Genomic DNA, 27,373 nt, shown 5'->3' with positions numbered 1-27,373 from the left:
GGGGTGGGGGTGGGCGGCTATGTCCAGGATGCCCTGACTTGGTCATTTAGGGTTGGGAAAAAAAATTTTTTTAAATGTATGTGTATATGGTCAATGTTCTTTTGTTGCACTGACATTTCACTCTCAAGTCTCAGCTTAAACGTCAGCTCAGAGAAAACTTCTCTGAGCTCCTTCGTCATTCTATCATAGCCCCCTGTTTTGTTCTTGCACCTTTGAGCTTATGAAGTTATTAGGACCTTGATCAATCAAGTAGGCACTGAATTAATATTTGCAAAATGTATTGATACGTTATCAAATGGGCTTGATAACAGGACTTTTGGCAATGTGGTGCAATGAAGTGGAAAAGAGCATAGGTAGGAGTCTAGGGACGGCTTTGCCTTGACCTTCCTTAAGCCATGTAACAAACGCGAACAAGATAATAGTTTATAGCCTTTGCCTAGGTCATTTTTTCCCTCTGGGCCCACTTTTTTTCTCCTTTAGTTGAGAGGGTTGGGCCAGATCTTATGATTATAAAAATACCTTCTTTGCTTTCCATGAAATTGTTGAACTGTTTTTATTGATCATCTTTTGGTTGGAAAAATACCAGCCCTGGTTTGTATGAGTTAAATGGGAGGAAATAGCTGCAGGGCATATTTTCAGATGTTCATTTTAGAAAACTTGGAAAAACACGAAAGCAGAAGGCTAGAAATAATAATCACTCATAAGCCCACTATCTAGTAATAATTTTGTGTGTTTCTAGATATTTAAGTGCCATTCCCATTTCAGAAACTGTTTCTAGTTCTCAGATACTATTGTTTCTTGATTATCTCCTGGCTGGGCATCCAGTGGAGGGTCTTGCTGAGTTTGTGCAAAAGATCCATCTAGGTACTAGGATGGCTGTAATTAAAAAAAATGGAAAATAACAAGCATTGGTGAGGATGTGGAGAAATTGTAAACCTCCTATATCACTGGTAGGAATATAAAATGGTTCAGCCGGTGTGGAAAACAGCTTGGCAGTTGCTCAAAATGTTAAATATAGAATTACCAAATTCCTTTCTAGGAAATTGTACCCCTCAAATAGAAAACTGGTACTCAACACATGTTCATAGCAGCACCATTTCACAGTAGCCAAAAGATGGAAACAACCCAAATGTCCATCAGCTGATGAATGAATAAACAAATTGTGGTATACACATGTGATGGAATACTATTCAGCCATAAAAAATAATGAAGTAAAAGGCGAAAGATTTATATGATCTGAAGAGAAACCAGAGTATCTCAGAAATTAAAAAAAAAAAAAATGAAGTAATGATGTATGCTATACCTTGAATGAACCTGGAAAACATTATGTTAAGTGAATGAAGCCAGACACAAAAGGTCACATGTTGTATGACTGCATTTATATGAAGTGTCCAGAATAAGTAAGTCCATCGGGACAATACACAGATTGGTTGTTGCCAGGGGTTGGGAAATATGGGTACGAAATGTTGATTAGGTGCCGGGTATCCTTTTGGGGCCATGCAACTGTTCTGTAACTAGATAGAGGTGATGGTTGCACAACACTGTGAATGTACTAAAGGCCACAGAATTGTTCACTTTAAAATGGTTAATTGTATGTCACGTGTATTTAACCTCAGTTTAAAGAAGAGTTTACTTAGATTGGAGGTGTCTGGCTGGGCTGCGAGCCCTTTAAGAGTCACAAGGGGGAGAGGCGGACCCGTAAGAAGACGTGAGGTAGCGCTTGCGCAGAAGAGTCACATGGTGGCTGGGCCGGGGAAATGGCGGCTCCAGGAGAGAGCGGGGCTTCGGGTGGCGGCGGCAGCACGGAGGAGGCATTTATGACCTTCTACAGTGAGGTGAACACAGAGTGAGGGATGGCGGCAACGGGGCGACCCCAATGGGGCTACGCTCCCAGCGGGCGAAGGCAGTCGTCCTTCTGGCCTGGACCGTTGGGCAGCCCCTCCTGTCTGGCCTTTGGGGCGGTGGGGGCTTCGGGAGTGTGCGTGCGTTTCTTCCTGATATTGCGGCGCGGAGATCCCCTGGACGACAGAAAGGGGCGGGGGGTCCGGCGTCTGCGTGGAGGCGGCGATCGTGGCCAACGAAGTGCTTGGGCGCGCGCAGAGTTCCCCAGGTCCGCGTAGTCGGGGGCTGGCAGCGGCCGGGAGGCTGGGCCTTTCTGGGGGCGACTTAACCGGCTTGGCCCCCGTTTTTATTATCAACGGAAGCACTCTCTACTCTTAGTTATCTGTAGTGAGTTTTCCTGGTAGTTATTTCTGCCATTAGCGAACGCTAGGCACTGTGCATTTTGCCGTGTAGTCATTATCTCCCTTTTACAGATGACAAACCTGAGGTTTAGGGAGGTGAGATAATTTGTGCTGGGTCTTAGAGCAGATGACAACTCGGTATCATGTTGGGAGGGAGTAAGTTTGGTGTGAGCCTCGTTTACTATCGCATCTCCAGAGCCTAGTACATAGTAGTTGCTTAATAAATATTTGTTGAGTAAACGAATGAATGAATAAATGGGTGAATAAATAAATGAAAGAAAAGAATGGGTTTTGGAGTCAGAGGACCTCGGATTGGATTCGTGCAAGGCAGTTAACATGACTGTGACAGAATTCTTTCAAGCCATTGATTTGGCAGTCCTCAATTTCCACGTTTGTAGAACGAAAGGTAATATTAAAACAAGAGTTTTAATGAGGGTTAAAGGGTTTAATGTTTAAGAAAGTTTCATGAGATATAAAGCAGAAGTATCTTTGTAAGAGTTAAAACAAGGCTGAAAGTGGACCTCTTTAGGTTGGCATGGATTTGAGGAATGGAGTTGCTCCCCACCTGGCTGTGAGTTACTGAGAGTTAAGCACCATGTCACATTCATCTTTTATCTCTGGTAGTTGTAACAGTGCTTGTTACATAGTAGTTTCTCCAAAATATTAAGTTTAAAAACAAATTAGTATGTCCATTTATAGTCTGTGCTTTCAAAATGTCTAATTCACTTGAAAGTGTTAATGCACTGCTACCAGTTTACTGGCTTCTCATGAGTACTCAGCAGTTATAGTGGAACTTGTTTTAATTACTCTTTCTTAGTTTTAAAAAAAAAAAGCAATCCTGGTTTGTTTAATTTAATGAGAGAAAGTGTCTAAAGGAGGACCCTTTAATCATCATTAACTAATATTTATTGAGCACCTGATATGGTCTAGTGTACTGTTTAGGTCTTGGAGAAATGGTAGTGAACAACAGAGAGAAAAATCCTGTCTTCATAGAGCTTTCATTCTATTGAGAAGGATAAACAATGAATAGATGTACAATATACTGTCAGGTAGTGATAAGTGCTATGAGGAAAAATGAGTCTGGGAAAAAGAGAGTGGGGGGAGGGGCGTGCTATTTTACAAAAGAGTGAAGAGGGAAGATGCTGAAATGGATTAGCTTTTTATGTTACTGAGATCCTTTCCAAATGCATTTTGGCCATAGAAATAAAGATGGTATATATAACATGCCAGAAATTCGTTCCAACTAAAATTTCAGTTCTGACAGTGGCACCGAGGATGTTTTCTTGGGACTACCTGGTGCTTGTTCTCCTTAGCATTGTGTTCAGGTCAGGGATTTTTCTATTAAAGTTAGAAAGGAGGAGTTATTTGCTCCCTCCCACACACTTTTTTTTTTTAAACGTTTAATTTAATTTAATTTAATTTAATTTATTTTATTTATTTATGGCTGTGTTGGGTCTTCGTTTCTGTGCGAGGGCTTTCCTCTAGTTGTGGCAAGCGGGGGCCACTCTTCATGGCGGTGCGCTGGCCTCTCACTATCGCGGCCTCTCTTGTTGTGGAGCACAGGCTCCAGACGCGCAGGCTCAGTAATTGTGGCTCACGGGTCCAGCTGCTCTGTGGCGTGTGGGATCTTCCCAGACCAGGGCTCAAACCCGTGTCCCCTGCATTGGCAGGCAGATTCTCCACTACTGCACCACCAGGGAAGCCCCCCCCCCCACACTTTTTTAATGCTGCTTTTAGTGTACATTTCAGTGTAATTGTATTTTTCCTTTCTTAAAAAGTTGTAAATTAATGTGAACATTCACAAGTATATCGTTCATCATTAGAGGGGAAGCTCTTTGAAGGCAGTGGCTGTGATTTATTTATTTTTGAATCTTCTTGCTGCCTTGTTCTGGCGTCAAACTGTTGGGCTTAAAATTCTGGTTTATAAATTGGGTGATTGGGAAAAAATCTGGTTTACAGGTTGGCTGGTTACAAGTCAGTTGACCTAACTCTCAGTTTTCTTATCTGCGAAATGGGGATAATAGTGGTACCTACCATATAGGATTGTTGAGGGGAATAAACACCTGTAAAGTTTTTACATTATATTAAAATTCAGTAAATGGTAGCTGTTGTAATTATTTCTCAAAGTGTTTAGCAAAATACCTTGAACGTGTAGACACGCAAATAAATGTTTACTGAACATGTCTGTGAGTTGCTTGTTAAGATGACAATTCAGAGTTCATTACTGAGCTTTACTAATGAGGTTTTTATCCCCTTTATTTTAGGTGAAACAAATAGAGAAGAGAGATTCAGTTCTAACGTCCAAAAATCAGATTGAAAGATTGACTCGTCCTGGTTCCTCCTACTTCAATTTGAACCCATTTGAGGTGAGGTATCTGATGTTGCTGTGGCCCTTGATAGGGAGCTTTACGTAGCTGCAGGCAGGCTTACCTCGGAACACACACCTAATTTGTACTATGCATAGTTGAAGTTGAACTTTGGTGGTTTATTGTGAGCAGAGCTTGCTCTCATCTTTTAGTAACCCAAATATATATGGATTTATTTTCAAATGTGAGGGAATAGCTAGCCTTGGTAAATTTAGGGTCTTTGATTTAATTTGTTTGTTAAAACTTTTCTGTTTTACCACAATAAAAAAAACCTAACAACCCAAAAATGTTCACAAGATTATAGACAAGCAAATACACTTTTTAGCTTCCTTAGTTTTTTTTTTTTTTTTGCTTCCTTAGTTTTATAACTTTAAATGTTTCCTGATTATAAAAGTAAATCATATTTCTAATAAAAATTAGAAATATAGAAAAAGCAAGAATAAAAATCATGTATAATCGTACCTAAGAAAACACCTGTTTATGCTCCAACTGTTTTTAGTTTTATTTAGAAACAAAGAGGGTCATGCAGTTCATGCTGTTTTATTTTATTTTATTTTTTTAAAGTTTTTTTTTAATATATAAATTATTTATTTATTTTTTTATTTATTTAAATTTTTGACTGTGTTGGGTCTTCGTTGCTGCGCATGGGCTTTCTCTAGTTGCAGCGAGTTGGGGCTACTCTTCGTTGGGTGCGCGGGCTTCTCATTGCGGTGGCTTCTCTTGTTGTGGTGCACGGGCTCTAGACGTGCAAGCTTCAGTAGTTGTGGCTCACCGGCTCTAGAGTGCAGGCTCAGTAGTTGTGGCACACGGGCTTAGTTGCTCCGAGGCATGTGGGGTCTTCCCAGACCAGCACTCAAACCTGTGTTCCCTGCATTGGCAGGCGGATTCTAAACCACTGCGCCACCTGGGAAGCCCCATGCTATTTTATTTTATTTATTTATTTTTTTGAATTTTATTTTATTTATTTATTTTTTATACAGCAGGTTCTTATTAGTTATCTATTCCCATGCTATTTTAAATGCTATATTGTTACATAAACTATTTTTATACACTTTTAAAAATATTTTTATTTATTTATTTATTTATTTATTTATGGCTGTGTTGGGTCTTCGTTTCTGTGCGAGGGCTTTCTCTAGTTGTGGCAAGCGGGGGCCACTCTTCATCGTGGTGCGCTGGCCTCTCACTATCGCGGCCTCTCTTGTTGCGGAGCACAGGCTCCAGACACGCAGGCTCAGTAATTGTGGCTCACGGGCCCAGCTGCTCCGCGGCATGTGGGATCTTCCCGGACCAGGGCTCAAACCCGTGTCCCCCGCATTGGCAGGCAGATTGTCAACCACTGCGCCACCTGGGAAGCCCCATGCTATTTTATTTTATTTATTTATTTTTTTGAATTTTATTTTATTTATTTATTTTTTATACAGCAGATTCTTATTAGTTATCTATTCCCATGCTATTTTATTTTATTTTATTTTTTTAAATATTATTCCTCCCCATAATTATTTATTTATTTATTTATAAGCAGATATTCATTTTAAATTAATTATTTATTTATTTTTGGCTGTGTTGGGTCTTCGTTTCTGTGCGAGGGCTTTCTCCAGTTGCGGCAAGCGGGAGCCGCTCTTCATCGCGGTGTGCTGGCCTCTCACTATCGCAGCCTCTCTTGTTGCGGAGCACAGGCTCCAGATGCGCAGGCTCAGTAGTTGTGGCTCACGGGCTTAGTTGCTCCGCGGCATGTGGGATCTTCCCAGACTAGGGCTCGAACCCGTGTCCCCTGCATTGGCAGGCAGATTCTCAACCACTGCGCCACCAGGGAAGCCCTATTCCCATGCTATTTTAAATGCTATATTGTTACATAAACTATTTTTATACACTTTTTAAAATATTTTTAATTATTTAATTATTTATTTATTTATGGCTGTGTTGGGTCTTCGTTTCTGTGCGAGGGCTTTCTCTATTTGTGGCAAGCGGGGGCCACTCTTCATCGCGGTGCGCGGGCCTCTCACTATCGCGGCCTCTCTTGTTGCGGAGCACAGGCTCCAGATGCGCAGGCTTAGTAATTGTGGCTCACGGGCCCAACTGCTCCGTGGCATGTGGGATCTTCCCAGATCAGGGCTTGAACCCGTGTCCCTTGCATTGGCAGGCAGATTCTCAACCACTGCGCCACCAGGGAAGCCCATATACACTTTTTAAAGTCTCAATTATTATTTCAACAATTCCTTTATTGTACGATAATTAAACTAGTTTCTAATTGTCACAATTATAAATAACTTTGAAATGAATGTTGTTACATCTTATAAAAAACACTTATTGAGCACTTATATAAAAAAACCTTTTCTCCACTTCATTTTATTGTGGTAAAGTATACATAACGTAAAATTAACCATTTTAACCATTTTTAGGCATACAGTTAAGTGGCATTAAGTACATTCACAGTGTTGTGCAATCATCATCCCTCTCCATTTCTAGAAGTTTTTCATCATTCCAAACTGAAACTTCAAACCCATAAAACAATAACTCTCCAGTCCTCCTACCCCCAACCCCTGGTAAGCTCTATTCTGCTTTTTGTCTATGAATGCCTATTCCAGGTGCCTCAAACAATGTTTGTCTGTTTATGTCTGGCTTATTTCACTTAGTATAGTATTTTCAAGAATCACCAATTGTTTCTGTTTTTTTGAGGAATTTTTCAAGAATATTTTTCATTTTAAAACAATCTCAGATTTGCAGAAAGGTTGCAAGTAAGTTGTCAATATGACACCCCATCTCCCTGAAATACTTTAGTGTATTTTCCAACGAACAGCATTCTCCTACTGAACCACAATATAACAGTCAAAACCAGGAAATAAATGTTGATGCATTTATTTTACTATATGATCCTCAGACCCCATTCAAACTAGCTAATTGTTTCAATGATGTCCTTTATAGCAAAAGGATCCAGTCTGGAATCTCTGTTACATTTAGTTGTCATGTCTCATTAGTCTCCCTCAATCTGGAATAGTTCCTCAGTCTTTCCTTGACTTTCGTGACCTTGGCATTTCTGAAGATTACAGGCCAGTTATTTTGTAGCATCTTTCTCAACTTGAGTTTGTTTGATGTTTCTTCACATTAGATTCAGTTTATGCAGTGTTGACAGGAAACGCATAGAAGTGGTACTGCATTTTTCTCTTTGTAACCTGTAAAGTGGTACATGATTTTGATTTATCCTGTTATTAATGATATTACTTGATCACTTAAAGAGGTGCCTACTAGGTTTCTTCATGAAGTTAACTTTTTTCTCCTTTGTAATTGATAAGTGTTTTATGAGGAGGTACTTTGAGAATGTGTGAATATACTGTCCTTATCAAAGTTTCAGTTTATTCATTTGTCAGTATAGACTTGGGGTTTCCTATTTTATTCAATGGGTTATAATTTGATATTACTTATTTCGATGCTCAAATGTCCCAAATTTGACCAGTAGGTTACTTTTAAGCCTTTCCTGTCTTTTTGATATGTCTTCATCATTCTTTGATTACTAGGCACTCTTGTACTTCTCCTGACCCAGCCTGGAATTAACCATTTCTTTGAGGAGTTCTGATTCCTTTTAATGAAGAATGATATTTAGAAATCAAGATTTGGATGCTAGGTATACCCATTGCCATTGGGATGTCACTACTCCCAGACCCTATTGGTAGAGCTAAGGAGTGTGTGTGTGTGTGTGTGTGTGTGTGTGTGTGTGTGTGTGTGTGTACATACACATACATGTATTACATAAAAGTTCAATCCAACATCACAGCGTTTATTCTAGGGTTTTTTTTCTTTCCATGTTCATAGTTCCCTTCTCTGAGAAATCTGGCTCCCGCTGTCTTTAATATATATATTTACTTAATTGATCCTCCTGTATGAATCTGATCTCGATCTCCCATTGCCATTCCTTCCCTCATGTGAATGACCTCCTCACCCTGCTTCACTCTGACACCAACACCGGGTTGCCTCACTGTGCAAAAACCCTTCTCCCCACACCTGAACTCTAAACTCCAGTGCTGGGTCACCCTTTGGTGTGGGTATGTTTTTCACCTGGCTCTGCCTCCCTGTGCCTGCCCTCCACCGCCAAGAGCTCTCTTCGTCCCTCTTGGGCTCTAGCAGCCTCCCCACCAAGCAGGCATGCTTCCTTCCTACCTGCTCTGGTCTTGACACCCTGTGTCAGGCTGCCTTCCTCTGGGAACACCCTCCTCATCTTTATTGCGTTCTGACTCCACACTCCAGGCGCCCCCTGCATGGAGGTCCTCTTCACTCTGCTCACGTTCCAACTCTCTGCCAGTTGTACTTGGGCTCCTACACCTCAAGTTGGGCTGCCCTGTTACTTTGGATGCTCTCCTACATGGGCACCCACCTCACCAGGCACAGGCTTCCACACCCCATGCTAGGCTTGGGCTTTGTGGATATGTCCTTGCTTGGGCTCCTGCACCCTGTGCCCTCCCGTATTGACAGTCTCACCCTGCTTAGGTTCTGACACCCTATGGCAGGCCACCTGTCCATGGAGATGCCCTCCTCAACCCACTTTGGCACTTTATGTCAAGTTACCCCTCTGTGGATGCTCTTCTCACCCTGTTTGGGTTCCAGCACCACATGACTAGCCGACACTCCTCGTGTGGTTACTGTCTTCTTTGTCTCAGATGGGCTCTGACACTCCGCTCTGGGCCATCTTGACTCCTCACCCAAAGTAGATGTCTACTTCGCCTGGCCCCACTTAACATATTTGAAAGGGAAGAGGAAGATGAAAAGCTTAAAGAGCATTTAGATATGATTTTGGGGAGGGCGTAGGGGGAGATAATATGTTTGAAAGGTGATAAAGAATTTGATGGTATGTCCTTTCTGTTTAGTCATATATATATATTTTTAATATTTATTTATTTGGTTGCACTGGGTCTGTAGTTGAGGCAAGCGGGCTCCTTAGTTGTGGCATGCAAAATCCTAGTTGCAGCATGCATATGGGATCTAGTTCCCAGACCAGGGATCGAACCCCGGCCCCCTGCATTGGGAGCATGGAGTCTTATCCACTGTACCACCAAGGAAGTCCCTAGTCGTATTTTTAAATTGAGATAGTATGTACTGTGAAAAGGGGACATATGATCATATAACTTACCTGTTTATTTAAGATAATTAGTGTTTCCTGTGGAGATCTGTTGATGAGGAGTAACAGATTGTTGGGACCAGTATGAATGCTAGGATTTTACTGTCCTACCAGTTAATGTGGTCTGGAAGTGGAACTCACTGCCCTATAGCTCCTGTCCTGATTATAGGAAGTGTGTTTGTTTTTTAATTTTATTTATTTTTTTCGCCGCATGGCATGTGGGGTCTTAGTTCCCTGACCAGGCATTGAACCCGGGCAGTTTGCAGTGAGAGCTCGGAGTCCTAACCACTGGACCACCAGGGAATTCCCCGGAAGTGTGTTTGAATGTGTAAAGAATATGGTAAGGTTGACAAACCTGGGGAGGTGCCAGATTGTGTTTGAGTGAGCAGGGCTCCATGACTGTCCATTAGAACTTTTGTCTTTTCTCTTTCATACAAATATGCTGGCCACTTTATAGGATGGGTGTCATTGTCTTTTTTTTTTTTTTTTAATTGAAGTATAGTTGGTATACAATGTTGTGCTAGTTTCAGGTATACAGCAAAGTGATTTAGTTATACTATATATACGTGTGTGTGTGTGTGTATTCTTTTTCAGATTCTTTTCCATTATAGGTTATTACAAGGTATTGAATATAGTTCCCTGTGCCATATAGTAGGTGCTTGTTGTTTATCTGTTTTATATATGGTAGTGTGTATCTGTTAATCCCAAACTCCTAATTTAGCCCCAAGCCCCCGCCAGTTGTCTTCTTACAAAGTTGGTTTTTGACCCTAAGTCAGGGTCCAGCATCCTCCCCACCAAGCTAGGTGTTCCTAGCAATTTAGGAAATCAGTAACTTCTGTTTTTTCATGCAACAACTACTGGGACATCTAAATGAATCAGACTTTTCTCCAGAGGTAAGCAGACTGGTTTTTTCCTAGTAAGGAGAAGTGATGCAGTAATAGCTGTCCTCTTGGCTATAAATTGAAACGTGAGTAGTTGTCCTATATACCATCTTCCTGAGCAGCAGGTAGAAAAGGGACTCTGATGGGTCTTATTACAGGAATCCTAATCCAGGGGGCATTTTCCCCCCTTTCCTGCCATCACTGCACTATTTGGATGCGTTTCTAACCTTCAGCCATTTTCTAAACATCTTTTTTATGCATTCTACAATTGTTCTTAGGTTAAGGGCCCTCCCCTACTTCCTTCCATAAGCTTAGATGAACCTGTGCGCCTGCTCAGTCCTGCCTTTTTCATGTTCCTTTTTTCTGTTTAACTTTATTTTTTATAAAGATTTTATTTATTATTTATTTTATTTATTTTTGCAGCAGGCGGGATGCGGCGCGAGGGCTTCTCTCTAGTTGTGGAGTGCAGGTTTTCTCTCTCTAGTTGTGACATGCAGGCTCCAGGGCACGTGGGCTCTGTAGTTTGCGGCATGCGGGCTCTCTAGTTGAGGTGCACGAGCTCAGTAGTTGTGGCGCGCGGGCTTAGTTGCCCTGCAGCATGTGGGATCTTAGTTCCCTGACCAGGGATTGAAGCTGTGTCCCCTGCATTGTAAGGTGGATTCTTTACCACTGGACCACCAGGGAAGTCCTTCTGTTTAACTTTAAAGCCCCAGAAGGCAGCACCACAGACTTCGTTTTCTGTTTATCTTGTTTAGCACATTGGGAAGAAAGGTATTTATCTCACAGGATTCTGGAACTTGCACATTATTAACAGGTCAGAGAGTTCAGTTGTGACCTAAGACTGGATTCCTCTTTCAAGCAGAAGATCCTAAAGGACACTATGGCGGTTTATTTGAGTTCAGGAACTTATATAAATGCCACAGTCAAGCATTTTTGTTTCTGTGTGATGATTTATTAACTCTCTGAGGTCCAAGACTGTGGATTTTTCTTTGCAGTATCCCCAAAGCCTGAGACACAGTGGAAGTTCGGAAAAATCTTCCAAGAACCTGAACAGACCTGTGTGCTTCCTTAGAGCCATATTGGTTATATGGTATTTATCATTTTGGTAAGAATTGTGACTTGTCTGTTCCTTCCCTTGTGGACCTTAAATTCTATGAGAACAGTAGTGAGCACAGGATCTAGCAATCCCAGGTGCTCCATAAGTTTGTACTGAATGTATAAAACTGGCTTCAAAGGGGTTTGGACCGCAGGTATAGGCCCATTGTCTTCACTGTGTTTCATGGCCACATATGGCAACTCCAACTCTTAATGATAGAAAAGGAGTCGGATTAGCTAGCTTTGAAGGCACTCAGTGAATATATGTTGCTAGTGATCAGTACACATATGATATGACCCTTGGAAAAATAACTTTTGATGTGTGTGTGTTTGTGTATATTTATACGTACCCTCTTCATTTTTGCCAAATCATCTGAAAGTAAGCTGCAGACATTGATGCTTCATGCCTAAGTACTTTAACATGCATCTCCTCAAAACAAGAACACATTTCGACATAACCACAACACCATTACCACACCTAGGAAAAACCACATTACTGCAGTTCAGCAACATCATCTGGCGTGAAGTCTACACTCCAATGACTCCAATTGTCCTAAAAAAAAAATCTCAATTTTAGCTATTTTATTTTTTAACCTGGGAACCAGTCAAGGTTTATGAATTACATTTGGCATGATTAGTTCTAGGCTATAGCTTTATTGAGGCTTTTTTTTGTGTGTGAAGGTGGGATGATTTCCATCCTTTCACATTCATTTTGAATACCTTGTTGGGTTTGCTGGACTTTGGTTTGCTCTAGTACATTCCTTTTCCCCAGAACCAAGGAAAGGTAGGGTTCTCCTCTGAATATTTGTGTATGTACAGTTACCTCCCTTTGTCTGTAAATCTTATGTGGCTGCATTTTTCCTTTTGAGTGACTTTTCCCCGGTTCCTTTCTCCCTGGGGAATATATGATGGGGCACACTCACTCTTGAAAAGTCTTTGTTTTAAAGTTCTTCCTTTTCCCTCACCCCCAATTGTATGCCTGACATTTGAGAATGAGTATGCTCTTGTAGTAACCTTCAAAAGTCTATTGAATGCAGGGGTGATTCAGCTTCATGGCCTACCAATAACTGCTGCTGTAGGTGGGCTGTTTGAATGTGTTGAAAGCTTGCTATAAATCTTGACATTACTTGTTGTCAAGTTTTTCTAAGACTCTGTAAACATCTGACTAAGCTTGGCAGATTACTTTTCAGTTTTAATTTCTCTGGTATGTTTTTTTTTTTTTTAATAAATTTATTTTATTTTTGGCTACGTTGGGTCTTTGTTGCTGCACACGGGCTTTCTCTAGTTGTGGCGAGCGGGGGCTACTCTTCGTTGCAGTGCGCGGGCTTCTCATTGTGGTGGCTTCTCTTGTTGCGGAGCACAGGCTCTAGGGGCATGGGCTTCAGTATTTGTGGCATGCGGCTCAGTAGTTCTGGCTCACGGGCTCTAGAGCGCAGGCTCAGTAGTTGTGGCGCACAGGCTTAGTTGCTCTGCGGCATGTGGGATCTTCCCGGACCAGGGTTCGAACCCGTGTCGCCTGCACTGGCAGGCTGATTCCCAACCACTGCACCACCAGGGAAGCCCCTGGTGTGTATTTTTCAAGATTTCTTACTTTTTTTTTTTTCCTCTTTGCCCCCTTTAATAACTGATCGTCAGTTCTATTAACTTCAAGTGCACTTATTTTTGACCTCTGTCATCATCCCTTACCAGTGCATCTCAAACTGTAATATGATTCAGATCACCTGGGGATCTTGTTGAAATGTTGATTCTGATTCAGTCACACTGAAGTGGGGCCTGCTTTTCTGAATTTCTAACAGACTTTCTTACCCTCTGCCCTTCAGCACCTTCTTCACACCTTGAATACTAAGTACATAAATGTTAGGTGCTATGTTGAATCCATGGACTACACTCTGAAATCCTCTGGTTTAATTGTATGTCTTATAATAAAGCCTTCTTTGAAAAACTTTTATTATATGGTAATTTAAAAAAATGTTTCTCCTGCTTATTTATCTTTGCATTTCTAGTGTATAGCAGCATGTTCAGCAGGTAGTAGCTGCTATGTAAATGTTTGAATGAATGTGTGTTTTTGTGGTGAGGGAATCAGAATCCTTGATGACGAATGTCAACACCAGGATACCCAGGGTTGGAGAAGAATGATAAAACTTATCTTTAAAACAGTGTTGCTCAAAAAATACAGATTTTGCTGTCATTTGGCCGTACCCAATTCTACTAAGTTCTACTGAGCTGGAATCAGACTTTCCTAGAGTGAACCCCTGGCATTGCTCTCAGATTTCCACTCTGGGTTGAGAACTGTTGAGCCATGTAAATTATAACGTGGAGCCAAGTGGACATTTCTTGATTGAGATGAAAATCAGCTGTGGGGGGGGGCTTTATTTGAAGATCTGCAGTTCTCACTCATTAAAAAAAAAAAAAAAATCAGGTAGCCAGCCTAATTATTTTCACGTTGAGTTGCTATACTTTCTCCACATTTGCAAAGGTAAGTAGAGGGTGGGTACTTTTCTTAATAATGAAGGAGAAAGGCAACATTTTTCTCATGGTCTGTAAACACGTCCCTGGGTGTAGGGTAATTTATTACTTTTCTGATGGAGTGAAAGAAACCACTGAATTAATTTGAGAACTCTGAAACACTATAGCTATTATTCTGTTACTGGTTTACTCATTTATATTTCTTGAACATTTTTTAGAACTGTATGCTAGGTACTGTTCTAGAATGCTGAGTACTGTTCTAGATGCTGATTATAAAATGTATAATTATTGGGCATCTCTTAAATCTATAAATTCTTTTAATCTCTTTTACAGTTTTGATTTTGATTCTTCCAGGTTCTTCAGATAGATCCTGAAGTGACAGATGAAGAAATAAAAAAGAGGTTTCGGCAGGTATGATACTATATTCCTGTAATAGGTGGAGTTTGAACCTTTTAAAAATGTACTGAGCACATGATTCTCTTAGGACTTGAGGGTTATTATGAGGACATTCTGTTATGACTTTTGGGCCAAAATTTAATCTTTTTTTTTTTTTTTAAGGCTATGTAACTCTGAAAAAAAACTTACAGTGACATACAAATCTTAAATAATTTAATGACCATAGCTTACCTGTGAATAGGATGAATTTTACATCCAAATAGAATCTCTCCAGTTCCTTAATTAAGAGAGAGAAGTACAAGGTAGAGTAGTAGAGCTTACATGGTGTACTTATCAAATCCCCTGGCTTCTAGGAGATTCATAACAGTGTTTTATTTTTAAGTTCATTTAACAGTGTTAAGTGATTTTATTTTTAAAGTTCTATTCCTCAATAATTTTATCTTTTGCAAACTTATATGAATACTCAAAAGATACCTGGTTTAATATAGAGTGCTTTCAGAAAGTTCTCTAGGAAAGGAGATCCACAACCTCTGATTCTTGCCCATTCTAATATTTAATAACTCAAGCTGTAGAGTTTTATAGTAGCCTTTTTTTTTTTTTTTAAGAGAAAGGTAATTTTAAATTTATTTATTTATTTATTTACTTTTGGCTGTGTTGGATCTTCGTTTCTGTGCGAGGGCTTTCTCTAGTTGCGGAGAGCGGGGGCCACTCCTCATCGCGGTGCGCGGGCCTCTCACTATTGCGGCCTCTCTTGTTGCGGAGCACAGGCTCCAGGCGCGGAGGCTCAGTAGTTGTGGCTCACGGGCCCAGTTGCTTTGCGGCATGTGGGATCTTCCCAGACCAGGGCTCGAACCCGTATCCCCTGTATTGGCAGGCGGATTCTCAACCACTGCGCCACCAGGGAAGCCCTATAGTAGCCTTTTAAAACACCCTTCCAGTTTTGAAAGCTAACCCCCCCAGCCTTTTCTTCTATGAGTTGAATAATCATACTCCCTGTAATGTCTTTGCAAGTTGGATTTTCTGTATATTTCATGTCTTTTTTTTTAAACTTTCCTCAACTTATATCTTTTATATACTTCATATTTTAATAGGGCCTGACCAGTGCTGAATATATTTCTCAGCTCCTGCATGACAGACTTGTTAATATCCAGTGTCAGGCTTGCTTTTTCAATACAGTCATTGCCTCCACATTGCTGACTCATAATCATCTTCTGATCTACTATTAAGCCAAGGTGTTTTTATCTTTGCCTACTCAGTCATTTCCCATTATATAACTTTATAGCTTTTTTGCTTCCTGACTTCTTCTCTGCACTTATATTCAACTTTTTCCCCTTCTTCTAAAATATCAAGTTTTCTAATGTAGTGCATTAGAAATCTTTCCCAATTCAATAAGCAATCATTCAAATTCATAGTCAAAACTTTTAGACTATTTATGTAGCTATACGAAGAACTCAATAAGAATTCTTATTTAGTCATTAATAGAGCCTAATAGTTAAGAGTGTACGTGCTGGAGCTGTATGACTTGAGTTTCTGTCTTGGCTGTACCTCTTACAAGAAGTGTGAGCGCTGGCAAGTTACTTTCAACCTTCCTGTGCCCTGTTACCTCGTTTGTAAAATGCATGTAATGATGGTGGTTGCCCCTGGGGTTTTTATAAGGATTTGAATGAGGCAACACACCTAACGCACTTAGAGTAGGTCTTGGCCTATGGTATGTCCTCTTCATGTGCTAGCTGTTGCCAGTGTGTGTTAGTATGCTAAGTTCTTTACTCATTATCTCATTTCATCCTTACAACAACCCAGTGAGATATAGGTATACAGTATTGTCCCACTTAGAGAGGAGGAAACTGAGGCGGAGATAGATCAAGTGAATTGCTCAAGGTCTCACAGCTAGCAGGTGATCTAAGTTGAAATTGGGACGCAGGATTTTGGCTCCAGTAATGCTGGATTTAGCAGTAGATCCCTACTTAATGTCATCCCCGAGCACAGTCCCTCTGTTCAAACTGTTTCTGTCTGTCGGTGATAGTAGGTCAGTGGTTCTTAACCCTGGCTGTCTGAAAGGATCACCTATGGAGGTTTTTGCTTTTTAACTTTTTGTTATAAGAAATTTTCGTTATATTTTAAAAAGAAAGAATAAAGCAATGAAAGCCCGTGTATTCACCATCTATATGCAACAGTTCCCTTCATTAACTATATATGTATTTTTGGCAGAACTGTAAATTACAGACACTATGATACTTCACCCCTAAGTACTTAAGCAGTTATCCCACCAAAGTAAAAAAAGGACATTTTCTTGCATAACTACTTGTCACACCTAACAAATTAACACTAATTCCTTACTATCATCTGATACCCAGTCTAGTAGAGGTTTAAAAAGTACAGATGCTGGAGACTGATTCAGAAGGTCTCAGGCTGGAAAGTAGACCTCTGTATTCCTAAAAATCTTCACAGGGTTGGAACGCAGCCAGAACTGAGAGCCACTGCTCTATATTAGAAGTTCTTTTAAGAAAGAGATGATATCTCAGACCTGTTTAATCCTCTCTAGTGCTCCGTATAAGAAACATAAAAGGAACTTGGTACTTTTTGTTCTTTCCTTCCCCCTCCCAAATTATGACAACATCTTCATAATGCTTGGCTTACATTTGTTCTCAAATAAATGTTTTCCATCTGTGCAGTTACCTGTTGGTACTTGAATTTTATTAAGGACTAACACTTCTGGGCATTTTATGATATTTATTAATTTTTTAAAAATGCTTCTGGCTGGCAGTTTTTGCCCTAATAAGAGCTTTTGGTTGTAAAGAGGCACAGTGCAGGCGAAGAGTTACTAAATGTTCCTCTTATTGACAAAGCTATCTTTTCTCTTATTATAGTTATCCATATTGGTGCATCCTGACAAAAATCAAGATGATGCTGACAGAGCACAAAAGGCTTTTGAAGGTATTTGTATATTTACCTGCTTCTGAGAAACATATTGTCAGTGCTCGGGACTAACTGTTCCTAGTCCTGGATCAAGAAAATAATGTTACAGTTTTGTCTTCTGGTCATGAAGAAGCTGTGGTTTTCAGTAGAACGGTTGTCATTCAAAGCAGAATGTTGCTGTTTAGAAATAGACCTTAACTTTGGTTTGTTAAAACTTTTATGTGCCAACAAAGATTGTTACTGCATAGGATCATTTTTTTCCTTTGAACATAAAAAATAATTGGAAGAATTTGATCACTGAGTTAAATCTAGATGTGGTGTATTTAACCTTGAGCATATATTTAATTTTTTTCCAAGGCTCTCAAGGAAAATCATTGCTGTAGTTGTATGTTTTTAAATCAGTTTAAAAACAGTAAATAATTTAACAAAGTAGGGAATGCTTTTAGACGGCACAAGTCCATTTACACTGCCTGAGTATAGTTCAGACTTTGAGAGGGTGTTTGCAGAAACAGTTAATTTCAATGTTTTGCATTAGCTGTGGACAAAGCTTACAAGTTGCTACTGGATCAGGAACAAAAGAAGAGGGCCCTGGATGTAATTCAGGCAGGAAAAGAATACGTGGAACACACCGTAAGTATTTATAGTGCTGCTGTGTTTACAGGAAGTATTAGTAAGCCTTGGGCGCCTTGCCTTGTAGGAGGGTAAATGTTAACATTAACATAGCAATGCCTGACTGGCCTGACTGGCCTGACTGCTCCTGTGGTCTCCACCACTTCTCTGTGGTGGTCATGAACAGTGCGTGCCTGAATCTGGCATTCACTCCTAGAGCTCAGGACGCTGCTCCTACCTCTTTCCCTTGTTGTGGAAAGAGGGTTTTTCTTGCTGTCTCATCGCAGTACCCCATTCTGAAAGTGGAACAGTGGAGCAGCCATGGTGTGCTTAACCCTGGACTTTTATTCTTGTCTCTGTGAAAGGGTTGAAACAAGGGCTTGAGAAAGGCTGGCAAGGGGATATGAGTAACTATTTAAAAAAAAACAGGACGAGATACATGTCTGTATTAATAATAGGGTTGGGAAGGACTCAATTGAAATAAATTCAGTTTTAGCTGTCTTTATTTTTTTTCATTACCTAAATCTCCCAAGTGGTGGGAAATGTTAAGATAGCTTCCTTGAGGTAAGAAAGGTCTTTGTTTTAATTTTTTACTTGCTAGGGCAAGAATCTTGAGGCTGTTTTATAAGAGCAGTTTCAGTTGGGAGTGAATATGGATGTGACCTTTACTTTGAAGAGCTTTGGAATCTGTAACAACTGTATAACCAATAATAGTAATGAGGCCAATTTAGATGAGGGACATGAGTAAAAAGAAGAGACAGACTGCCATAACTGTGTCTTGCTGGTCATGTGTTGGAATTTGAGGGCCAAATTCTGGTAGGAACCAGAAAAGAACCCGACAATTTGTCCCTGAATTATTGTGATAGTTACCCTTCCTCTGTATTTTGCGTGTAAAGGAGCTGCCCTCAGGCTTTCTGACCACAGGGTGGCAGTAGGGCCTTTCTGAGCTTGGAAGGCACTTGGCTTTTTGCCGGACTGAATGGTAATTTAATGGAGTAATGTCATTCTTTTTTGAATGGATATATTTATTTTGGGGGGGAATCTCAATGGTGGCCAAAGTGGTGAAAACATCAGTTAATGTGTTGTGAAGATCGTTGGTTTAAGGAGGTTTCACAGTGAAAATTATCCAGAATGCCATTGTAGAAATGCCAGAAAACAATCCTATTTGATGCTGCAAATTCTGTAGCTTCTTTAAAACTTGACAAATGTACTTTTTTTTTTGCTATAAACACATAACCACAAGCCATGAAAGATAAATGCATAAGCTGTTCAGTGTATCAAAGGCTCTTTGGATCTGGCCTAGGATCTGATAAGTTGGGGACAACTCCCCAGCTGGTCCCCTTGTGTTGGATTTTAGATGAGGTTAGAGAAAGGACCCCTGGCTCCTAGTTTTCTTTGATTGTGTTGCTGTTTTGGAGGGGAGGGGAGTGGCTCATCTTTTTTCAATGCAAAGCTTTTGTTAATACCTGTAGAAAAGTGCACATATTCTATGTGTGCAGCTTAATGGATATTCTCAAAGTATGAGTGCTCATTTTTTGATGGAAAAAAATTCTTTTTAGGTGAAAGAGCGAAAAAAGCAATTAAAGAAGGAAGGAAAGCCTACAAATGTGGAGGAGGATGATCCTGAGCTGGTGAGTTAAATATGGGAAAAACCACCTCATCTTGTGTGAATGGGTTCACTGATTGGTGGGTTAAAGAGAGGGAAGCTTAAGGAATGCTGCATACATGCTAGAAACATTTTCACTTAAAATATTAAAATGTATATTCATTCTCCTTTTTGAAAAATCCACGTTTTTTTGGACATAGGGCTATGGCCTTCCCTTTGAGGGTTTGTCTGCTCATTGGAGTTCGCAGTTGACTTTATTTTATAAAATACACAGAGCATTATCCATAGTTTCTGCTTTTTTTTTTTTTTTTTTTTTAATTTTATTTATTTATTTATTCATTTATTTATTGGCTGTGTTGGGTCTTCGTTTCTGTGGGAGGGCTTCCTCTAGCAGCGGCAAGCGGGGGCCACTCCTCATCGCGGCGCGCGGGCCTCTCACCATCGCAGCCTCTCCTGTTGCGGAGCACAGGCTCCAGACGCGCAGGCTCAGTAGTCGTGGCTCACGGGCCCAGTTGCTCTGCGGCATGTGGGATCTTCCCAGACCAGGGCTTGAACCCGTGTCCCCTGCATTGGCAGGCAGACTCCCAACCACTGCGCCACCAGGGAAGCCCCTAGTTTCTGCTTTTAATTTCTTTTGAAGAACACTGAAAACTTAGGTACCTGTGAAGCAAAGCAAGAGCAGAGTCCTAGATTGTTTTTTCAGTCTTTTCCAGATGTAACTTAGGTACCTGTGAAGCAAAGCAAGAGCAGAGTCCTAGATTGTTTTTTCAGTCTTTTCCAGATGTCTCACCTGTACCTAATTCAACAGCAGTTATTTTTAGGGACTTGTGTTTGACTCTTTCTAAAGCATTCCACTTAGTTTTAAAAGAACCAACAAGCATTATAACCACACTGATCAATTTCTGTGATGTTTAAATCACATAAGTACAGTAGTAATTGCAACTGGGATAGACAGCTTTGGGAGCAACCACAAATGACTCTTGGCAAACAGCTGTCTACAGCCACGGGTACCCAATTGTGCTGCAGGTAATAATGTGCTTCCAGGGAAATGGCAAGCATCTGTTTTTTGTTTTTTTTTTTTAATTTTTATTTGCGCCAGGTCTTAGTTGCAGCTTGCGGCCTCCTTAGTTGTGGCATGCAAACTCTTAGTTGTGGCATGCATGTTGGATCTAGTTCCCTGACCAGGGATTGAACCTGGGCCCCCTGCATTGAGAGTGCGGATTTTAACCACTGCACCACCAGGGAAGTCCCCAAGCATCTGTTAATCCCGTGGGTTCTTCAGTGGAGATTGGTTAAGAGAGAGATTCTACTTACATATTTGTGTCTGATTGCCTCACTAGCCTGAAAAATTTTAAGTCATCTTTATCTTGCCTCAAGTTAGGTCAATAAATAACTTAATCCACATGCTTATTTTAAAAGATTTATAGAGGAGCGGCTGTCTTACTAGGGAAACTTCCTATCAACTTCTTCCATCAGTGATTTTAGTTACAGCAACTGGTCCCCTCTTCTGTTTGGTAACACTGCTTGAGAACTGTTAGGCCGTCTTTTCCACTAGCCACTTGTTTTGGGTTTACTCCATTCCAGTATTTTAGTTTTTTTCTCCTCAGCCCTACTTTCCCTTCCCTTTAATTATCCTTTTTAGTCTTTTCTGAAGACCCTCTTATAAATATTCCTTGCTCCTCCTAAGTTGTTAAGAACCTTAACTTTTTTTAGTTGTCTTTTTTTCCTGCTTATAAAGGAACACATGCTAATGATAGAAAATTTGGAAAAAGCAGAAAAATATAAAAAATTAAAATCACCAGAAACTGTTCATCCAGGAGCTTTTAAAAATATTGAAATATTCTTTACAGATTCCTTCACCTCTTTGATGTTTGTCATTATTAGGGGCTGGAGTTTGTCAGCATTGCTTTCATTGAGCAGTGCCTGGCAGGTATCAGTATTAAAGAGAAGTGACAGTAATTTGGGGATTCCTTTACTTCCCCTTTTTTCCATATGTCACTCTTGCTCCAGTGTCTCTGATTTTAGGATATAAATCGTATGAAATCTGGATGATGGGTTATTTTTTATATTTCTTTGTATATTTAAAATACTTTATATTTGGGGGAAAAAGTTTTAAAGATAAGAGTTTTGTTTTCTATCTAATGCTGTGTTACCTGTTTCTGCCAATGTAAGAGTCAGAATATAAGCTCAGCTGCATACAACTGAGACCCCAAATGACAGTGGTTTGAACAAGTCGGTGGCTTTTTTCTCTCCTGTGTAGTAGTCTTTGGGAAGATGGCTGCTGGACTGCGTGTCCCTCAAGGACTCAGTGTCCTCCTTTCTGTGGCTCTGCCAACAAGTGTGTTGCCTCCAATCTCACAGTCCAGGATGTGTCATCACCTCACCCATGTACAAACAGCAGGATAGAGGAATAGGGCAGGAGGGATAAGTGTGCTCCCTCTAAGAACACTCCAGAAAGTTGCTACATCACTTTTCCTTATAGCTCATTGGCGAAAACAAGTTACATGGCCACGCCTAGCTACAGAGAAGCCTGGGAAATACAGGCTTTTGTGCTGGGTGGCCATGTGCTTTAAGATAAGGGAGTGTACAAGAAGGTAGAACACATCATGGGGCGAGGATAGGGGACAACTAGTAGCTCTGCCACAGTCGGGAGACTCCTGAGACTAGTCTGATAGCACCTGCATATCTCCAGGACCTCTCTTGGTGCCTAGCTCAGAGTTAATTATAACATATGCGTGAAAAGAAAGAATGAAAGTTATTTTTGGAAGTTCTTTGGAGGAAAGGGCCCTCCAAAATTTCAATGGTTGTGATAAGTGGGTAAAATTTTTTTTTTCTCTTATTGGTGCTTTTTACCAGAGCAAGGCTCCTCTGTATCATCTGAATGGTGAAAGTGGAAAGAGCTCATAGGAGGATGTGTTATTTATCTCCCAGGAGAGAGCCAGCATCCTGAAGTGGTTCTCTCTGGAGAGTCTTTTTTCCTTGCTGGTCTAATTTGCTTTTGTCCTGGGCTCCATCTAAAAATATTTGATTCAAATTGCTGGTAAAATATTTACTTTGCTTTTCTTCTTAATTTTTTTTGTAGTTCAAACAAGCAGTATACAAACAGACCATGAAACTCTTTGCTGAGCTGGAAATTAAAAGGAAAGAGAGAGAAGCCAAAGAGATGCATGAAAGGTATATATTAGTATATTCGTTTAAGCCATGTCTGAATACCTAGATTAACCAAGATGGTCTTTGGAGATTTTCCTGATGAAGGAATTATGTTACAGTACATCGTCTAAGAGGCTGTCTAAAATAGTTATCTGAAACAGCCAAACTTTTGAATCACTAGGGTAAGGAATTCTCTCTGACTTCTGGGAAATATTGAATAGGCCTGTCCTTAGGGAGTTTATAATCAAGAGTGCTGTGTGTTTTCTTCCTGATTTCCTGGAGTGAAGCAGGCAGTTAGTCAGGCCTGAGCCTTTTGTGTGACTAGTGGCTGCAGCTTTGGCGAGTATGTACTGTTGTACAGTGTAATCACTTACGACAGATTTATTGCCGGAAAGTATGATTTCCTTTGCTCATCAGAAATCTTGAGGTTAATTTAGTTTATGTATTTTGTATTGTTGATTGGTGTTTAGCAATAACTAGGTTTTGCTAGTTGGGGTTATGTGAAAGGGCCTTGTTTTAGGATAGGGTTTTGTCCAGAGATCCTCTTGAACAAGAACCTCTGCTATTGTAATGGTCACTGTACTGAAGTAAGGTGGCCTGGGTTCTTGAGATGGCTTTGTCAGGGACTGGCCCTGGAACCTCCGATTAGTGTTGGCTGGGCTTTGACGACCTTGTCTGTCTATCTCTGTGACAGGGGTATCTGTATCTTGCCCCACAGTCTCATCTGCATGTTTTAAAATGACATTTGTGCAGTGCTTTGAGCCCTTTCCAGACAGCCGTCTTTGGAGAACTCTAGGGAATTGGTTTACTTTATATGCTTGCTTCTGTGGGGAAATGCCTAACTTGTATGGTCAACACAGTCTCCAAGTATCATATAAATCCTATGGCCTGGTTTTCCTCCTAGGAAGCGACAAAGGGAAGAAGAGATTGAAGCTCAAGAAAAAGCCAAACGAGAAAGGGAGTGGCAGAAAAATTTTGAGGTAAGTTTCCAAGGTGGCCAGGGACTCTTATTCCAGAGTAAGAAAACTTCCCAGCATAGAAGCTTGATTCCTGGCCATTCCCAGGACTGACTGGGGTGGACAGTCGGGGAAATGGCTTATGTGGGGAAAAGCGGGGGCTTTGGGGACTGAGTCCTGGCTCAGCCACCTCTGCGCTCCGTAGCTTGGCAAGGGCATGATAGGCACAGCTGCCAAGTGGGCTCAGGAACAATGGTTTACACCTCTAATTTAGGGGGTAAACGTGGAGTAGCGCCCTATTTAGAGGTCTGTTAGTAGAAACTGAGGTTCTTGTAACCCTGATGTCCTGCCTGCAGAGAGACTTAAGGCTTGATTCCTCTTTGACATCCCGGTTATATCCTTCAGGGGCTCAGCCAGTTTCCTGAATTGAGCAACGTTTGGTCTTATCTTCTGTAAGATTTAGGACTCAGGGTAGGGATTGGCTAACCAGCGATGATGGCTTTGTTTCTGTCCCACTGAGTGAATGCAGAGAGAGAAAATGAGTAGGCCCCTCGGTAAGGGGGAGGGATCCCAGTGGTCCTCCCAGCACAGCTGGCCAGGCATTGTACTGGCTTTGTGCCTCCATCCAGGTTTTAAGGGGCAGAAGGAAGGTGCCGGGGGAAAGAGCGGCTGTACTGCTGGCGAGCCAGATGGCTTTGAGAAAAGGATGCAGCCTCTGAGCCCTGGTGTCTTCGTTTGTGAAATACCAGTGGCACGACACACTGCAGCTTTTTGTGAGGGTTAGGAATAGCGTGCAGTAAGTGTCTAGCCCAGAGGTACCCAGCAAACAATGGCTTTGTTGTGATGAGTATTATTCGTCTCATCCTCCTTTCCAGCCTGTGGCTTATCCTGCCTTCTAGGGGTGGTATGACCCTTTCCTGGGCCCATGGAAGGGGCCGAAAAGCTCTTGCTCTGTTCTACTCTTGGATTCTTCCAGAGGACTGGGCTGGGCCGAGCTGGGCTACAAGGGGGATGGCACAGCAGGCTCAGGCCCTTCCTTTCCCTAACTGGTTTCCTCACCTCAAACCTCTTCTGTGCTTAGGAAAGTCGAGATGGTCGTGTGGACAGCTGGCGAAACTTCCAAGCAAATACAAAAGGAAAGAAAGAGAAGAAGAACAGGACCTTCCTGAGACCACCAAAAGTAAAAATGGAGCAGCGTGAGTGACCACCTGGGGTCACAGCCACAGAACCTTCCCTCACCTGTCTCCCCTCCTGCTTTGAAGGACTCATTCTTTCCTCCCATTTTCACCCCAACATAGAGTAGTATTTGCTTTTTAGTCCATTTTGTTTTCAATACAATTTAATATCGATCAGAGTAATTCTTTTGTACATTGAAATGAGGGGCTTGGTTTAAAAAGAAACCTACCCCTACCCCTAGACCAACCGGGATCTGGAAGGTGCCACCATTGGTGCTGCCTTCTCTTCCCACAGCCTGTAACTTAATGTTTTGTACTTCACTGAATTGTGATGGTTAGAAACTTCGTGTATAGTTTGTGGAAATCATCCAATTAAACATATTGCTTAAAATGGTGTTGCCATGACTTCAGAGACAAGCCTGGGCCACCTTAGGAAGCCCCTTTCCTTCAGTTGCTTGCTTCTGGGTGTGGCATCCTTCGAAGCCCCAGATCAGATGGGAAGGCATTGGACACACAGAGCAGTCACTCGATGCCCTGACGTCCCGTGGTGTTTGGCATGTGCTTTCCCGTCTGACTGGCCAATCCGTGTGGCATGAGGCTCCAAGTCACCCAAACCTGTTCACTTTCCAAAGAGCTAGCCATCCTCCCTCCAGTACCATTGTGTCCTAGCCTGTCTGCGTTTGTTAGTGGTAATATTCTGTATGTGTAATAAATTTTTATACCCGAACCCCTGGTGTACTGTTGCTCAGGTAGTTTTCCATGGGTGAGCCTCTTGTCGGGCTTGGCCCATCTGCAAAATTCTTTGGAGTTGGATGGACCTGGCTTCTGACCCCTTACTTGCTGAACCTTAATTTCTTCATCTGCAAATGGGAATATAGATCACTGGCAGCTTTCAGGGAGGATTAGGTGCGGCATATGTAAGGTAGCTACCATAGTGCTCAGTGGGTGTTGCCAGGATTATTTCTGTGCAAAATGAAAATACTGATTATTTTGAGGATTAAATGAAATAATGTATGGAAGCATCCTGCTTACGGTATATACTCCAGTGTCGTGCTGCCTGTGAGAGACAGGACCAGCCCTTGGGAGGGGCATAAGGTGAAAAATAGAAAGGTGACACCTAAAATGTGAAGACAGGAGAACCTGGGTGACTTGAAGCCAGACTTTTGCATTGTTTTGTAGATGAGTAAAGATGTCCAGTAATCACAGAGGTACAATGTCTTGTATCGAGAGATCCTGCAACTTTGACTTGCTTCTCTATGGGAGGGGACAGAAGCTTGGGTGTCTTACTGTCCTTCCCAGTGCAGCTAAGCGAGTCCAAACTGCAGATGATTAGACCACAGGGGGTGGGTGGGAGGGGATCTAGCTAAAACCTGACCGAGGCAGAGAGAGGGAACTGTTTAGTCACCCGCGGATGCGGATGTCGTGAGGGAATGCTGATCATCCTGGGCAGGGAGGTGCCACCCACCTCACTCCAGGGTGTGTGTGTACACACCCACCCCTTCCTTAGAGCTCTGCAAGCTCGTGAGGGCCAGGCCCTGTCTTTGTCCTCCAGGAGGTTGTACCAGTGATCAACTACTGGTGTGCTTAGGCACTCAACAGATACGCTGGCTTTGGGATAAAGTGGTGAACACCACGGGTCCCTGCTGCCGACCGCATCCTACTGGGGCGTGTGGATGGTGAACCGGTGCAAAGATCATGAAAGGCACGATGTGTCCACCGCTCCAAGGAGGGGGCCTTTGATCCTGTTCTTAGCAGCCAGGGAGTGCTTCCTGGAGGAAGTGACCTTTTCAAAGTCGGATGTTTTCAGCTGCAGGGAATAACTAGCATAAACAAATGGGCCTATTTTCTCGCGTAAGTCTGGCGGCAGGCAGTTTCAGATGTTGTTCATGACCTCAGCAGTGCCACCGAGGAACCAGGCTCTTACTTGGCTTCTCCTCCCTCCTCTCAGGAGGGCTTGTCATCTTCCAGGTGTAGAGTCTCAGAAGGTGGTGACTGCACCACACCCCGTATCAATTGCCAAGCAGAAAGAAGCCATCCATGAAGCAAAACTTTCCCCCAAAGGTGTCATTGGCCCCAAAATACGCGACGTGGCCACCTCTAACTGTAAATTCGGGAAAACAGCAAAGGAGAATGGGCAGGCCCTAGACCAGGACTTGCCCCTTGGGACTGGACACCAACTGTTTCCAGTAAAGTCTTGTTGGCAAGGAAGGAAGAAAGGGAGATCGCCCGGCATAGGTGAGGTAGGACTAGAGGGGAAGATGTTTCCATCAGAGGGAACAGTGTGTGCAAAGACCTGGAAGTAAGAGCATAGCGCATTCTTGGAACTGAACACCCTTTGTCACGCCTGGAGCAGAGAAGTGGGGTGAGGTGAGACCAGGGAGATGAGAAAGTCATAATAAGGAATTTG

General features: G+C 41.8%; 1 protein-coding gene across 1 annotated transcript; it reads left to right on the top strand.

The window, feature by feature from the left end:
• Positions 1-1,732: 1,732 nt before the first annotated feature.
• Positions 1,733-25,693, top strand: DNAJC8 (DnaJ heat shock protein family (Hsp40) member C8). Its single transcript, XM_059916676.1, has 9 exons — positions 1,733-1,835; positions 4,508-4,609; positions 14,513-14,569; positions 17,422-17,488; positions 18,006-18,100; positions 19,639-19,710; positions 22,768-22,859; positions 23,740-23,815; positions 24,873-25,693. The coding sequence occupies exons 1-9, from the start codon at positions 1,758-1,760 to the stop codon at positions 24,993-24,995; spliced, it is 762 nt and encodes a 253-aa protein (XP_059772659.1). The 5' UTR covers positions 1,733-1,757; the 3' UTR covers positions 24,996-25,693.
• The last annotated feature ends 1,680 nt before the right edge of the window (positions 25,694-27,373 follow it).

This window comes from Balaenoptera ricei, chromosome 1 (assembly GCF_028023285.1).
Source record: "Balaenoptera ricei isolate mBalRic1 chromosome 1, mBalRic1.hap2, whole genome shotgun sequence".
NCBI classification, from domain to species: Eukaryota; Metazoa; Chordata; class Mammalia; order Artiodactyla; family Balaenopteridae; genus Balaenoptera; species Balaenoptera ricei.
Note: the sequence above shows the minus strand (reverse complement) of the source record. Positions and strands in the feature narration are given on the sequence as shown.

What these genes read in the sequence shown, in the direction of transcription:
- DNAJC8 (XM_059916676.1), top strand. Translation starts at nt 1,758, where the DNA reads ATGGCGGCTCCAGGAGAGAGCGGGGCTTCGGGTGGCGGCGGCAGCACG. An exon ending in AAGAATACGTGGAACACACC is followed by an intron (nt 18,101 to 19,638) that starts GTAAGTATTTAT and finishes AATTCTTTTTAG; the next exon opens with GTGAAAGAGCGAAAAAAGCA. An exon ending in AGTGGCAGAAAAATTTTGAG is followed by an intron (nt 23,816 to 24,872) that starts GTAAGTTTCCAA and finishes TTCTGTGCTTAG; the next exon opens with GAAAGTCGAGATGGTCGTGT.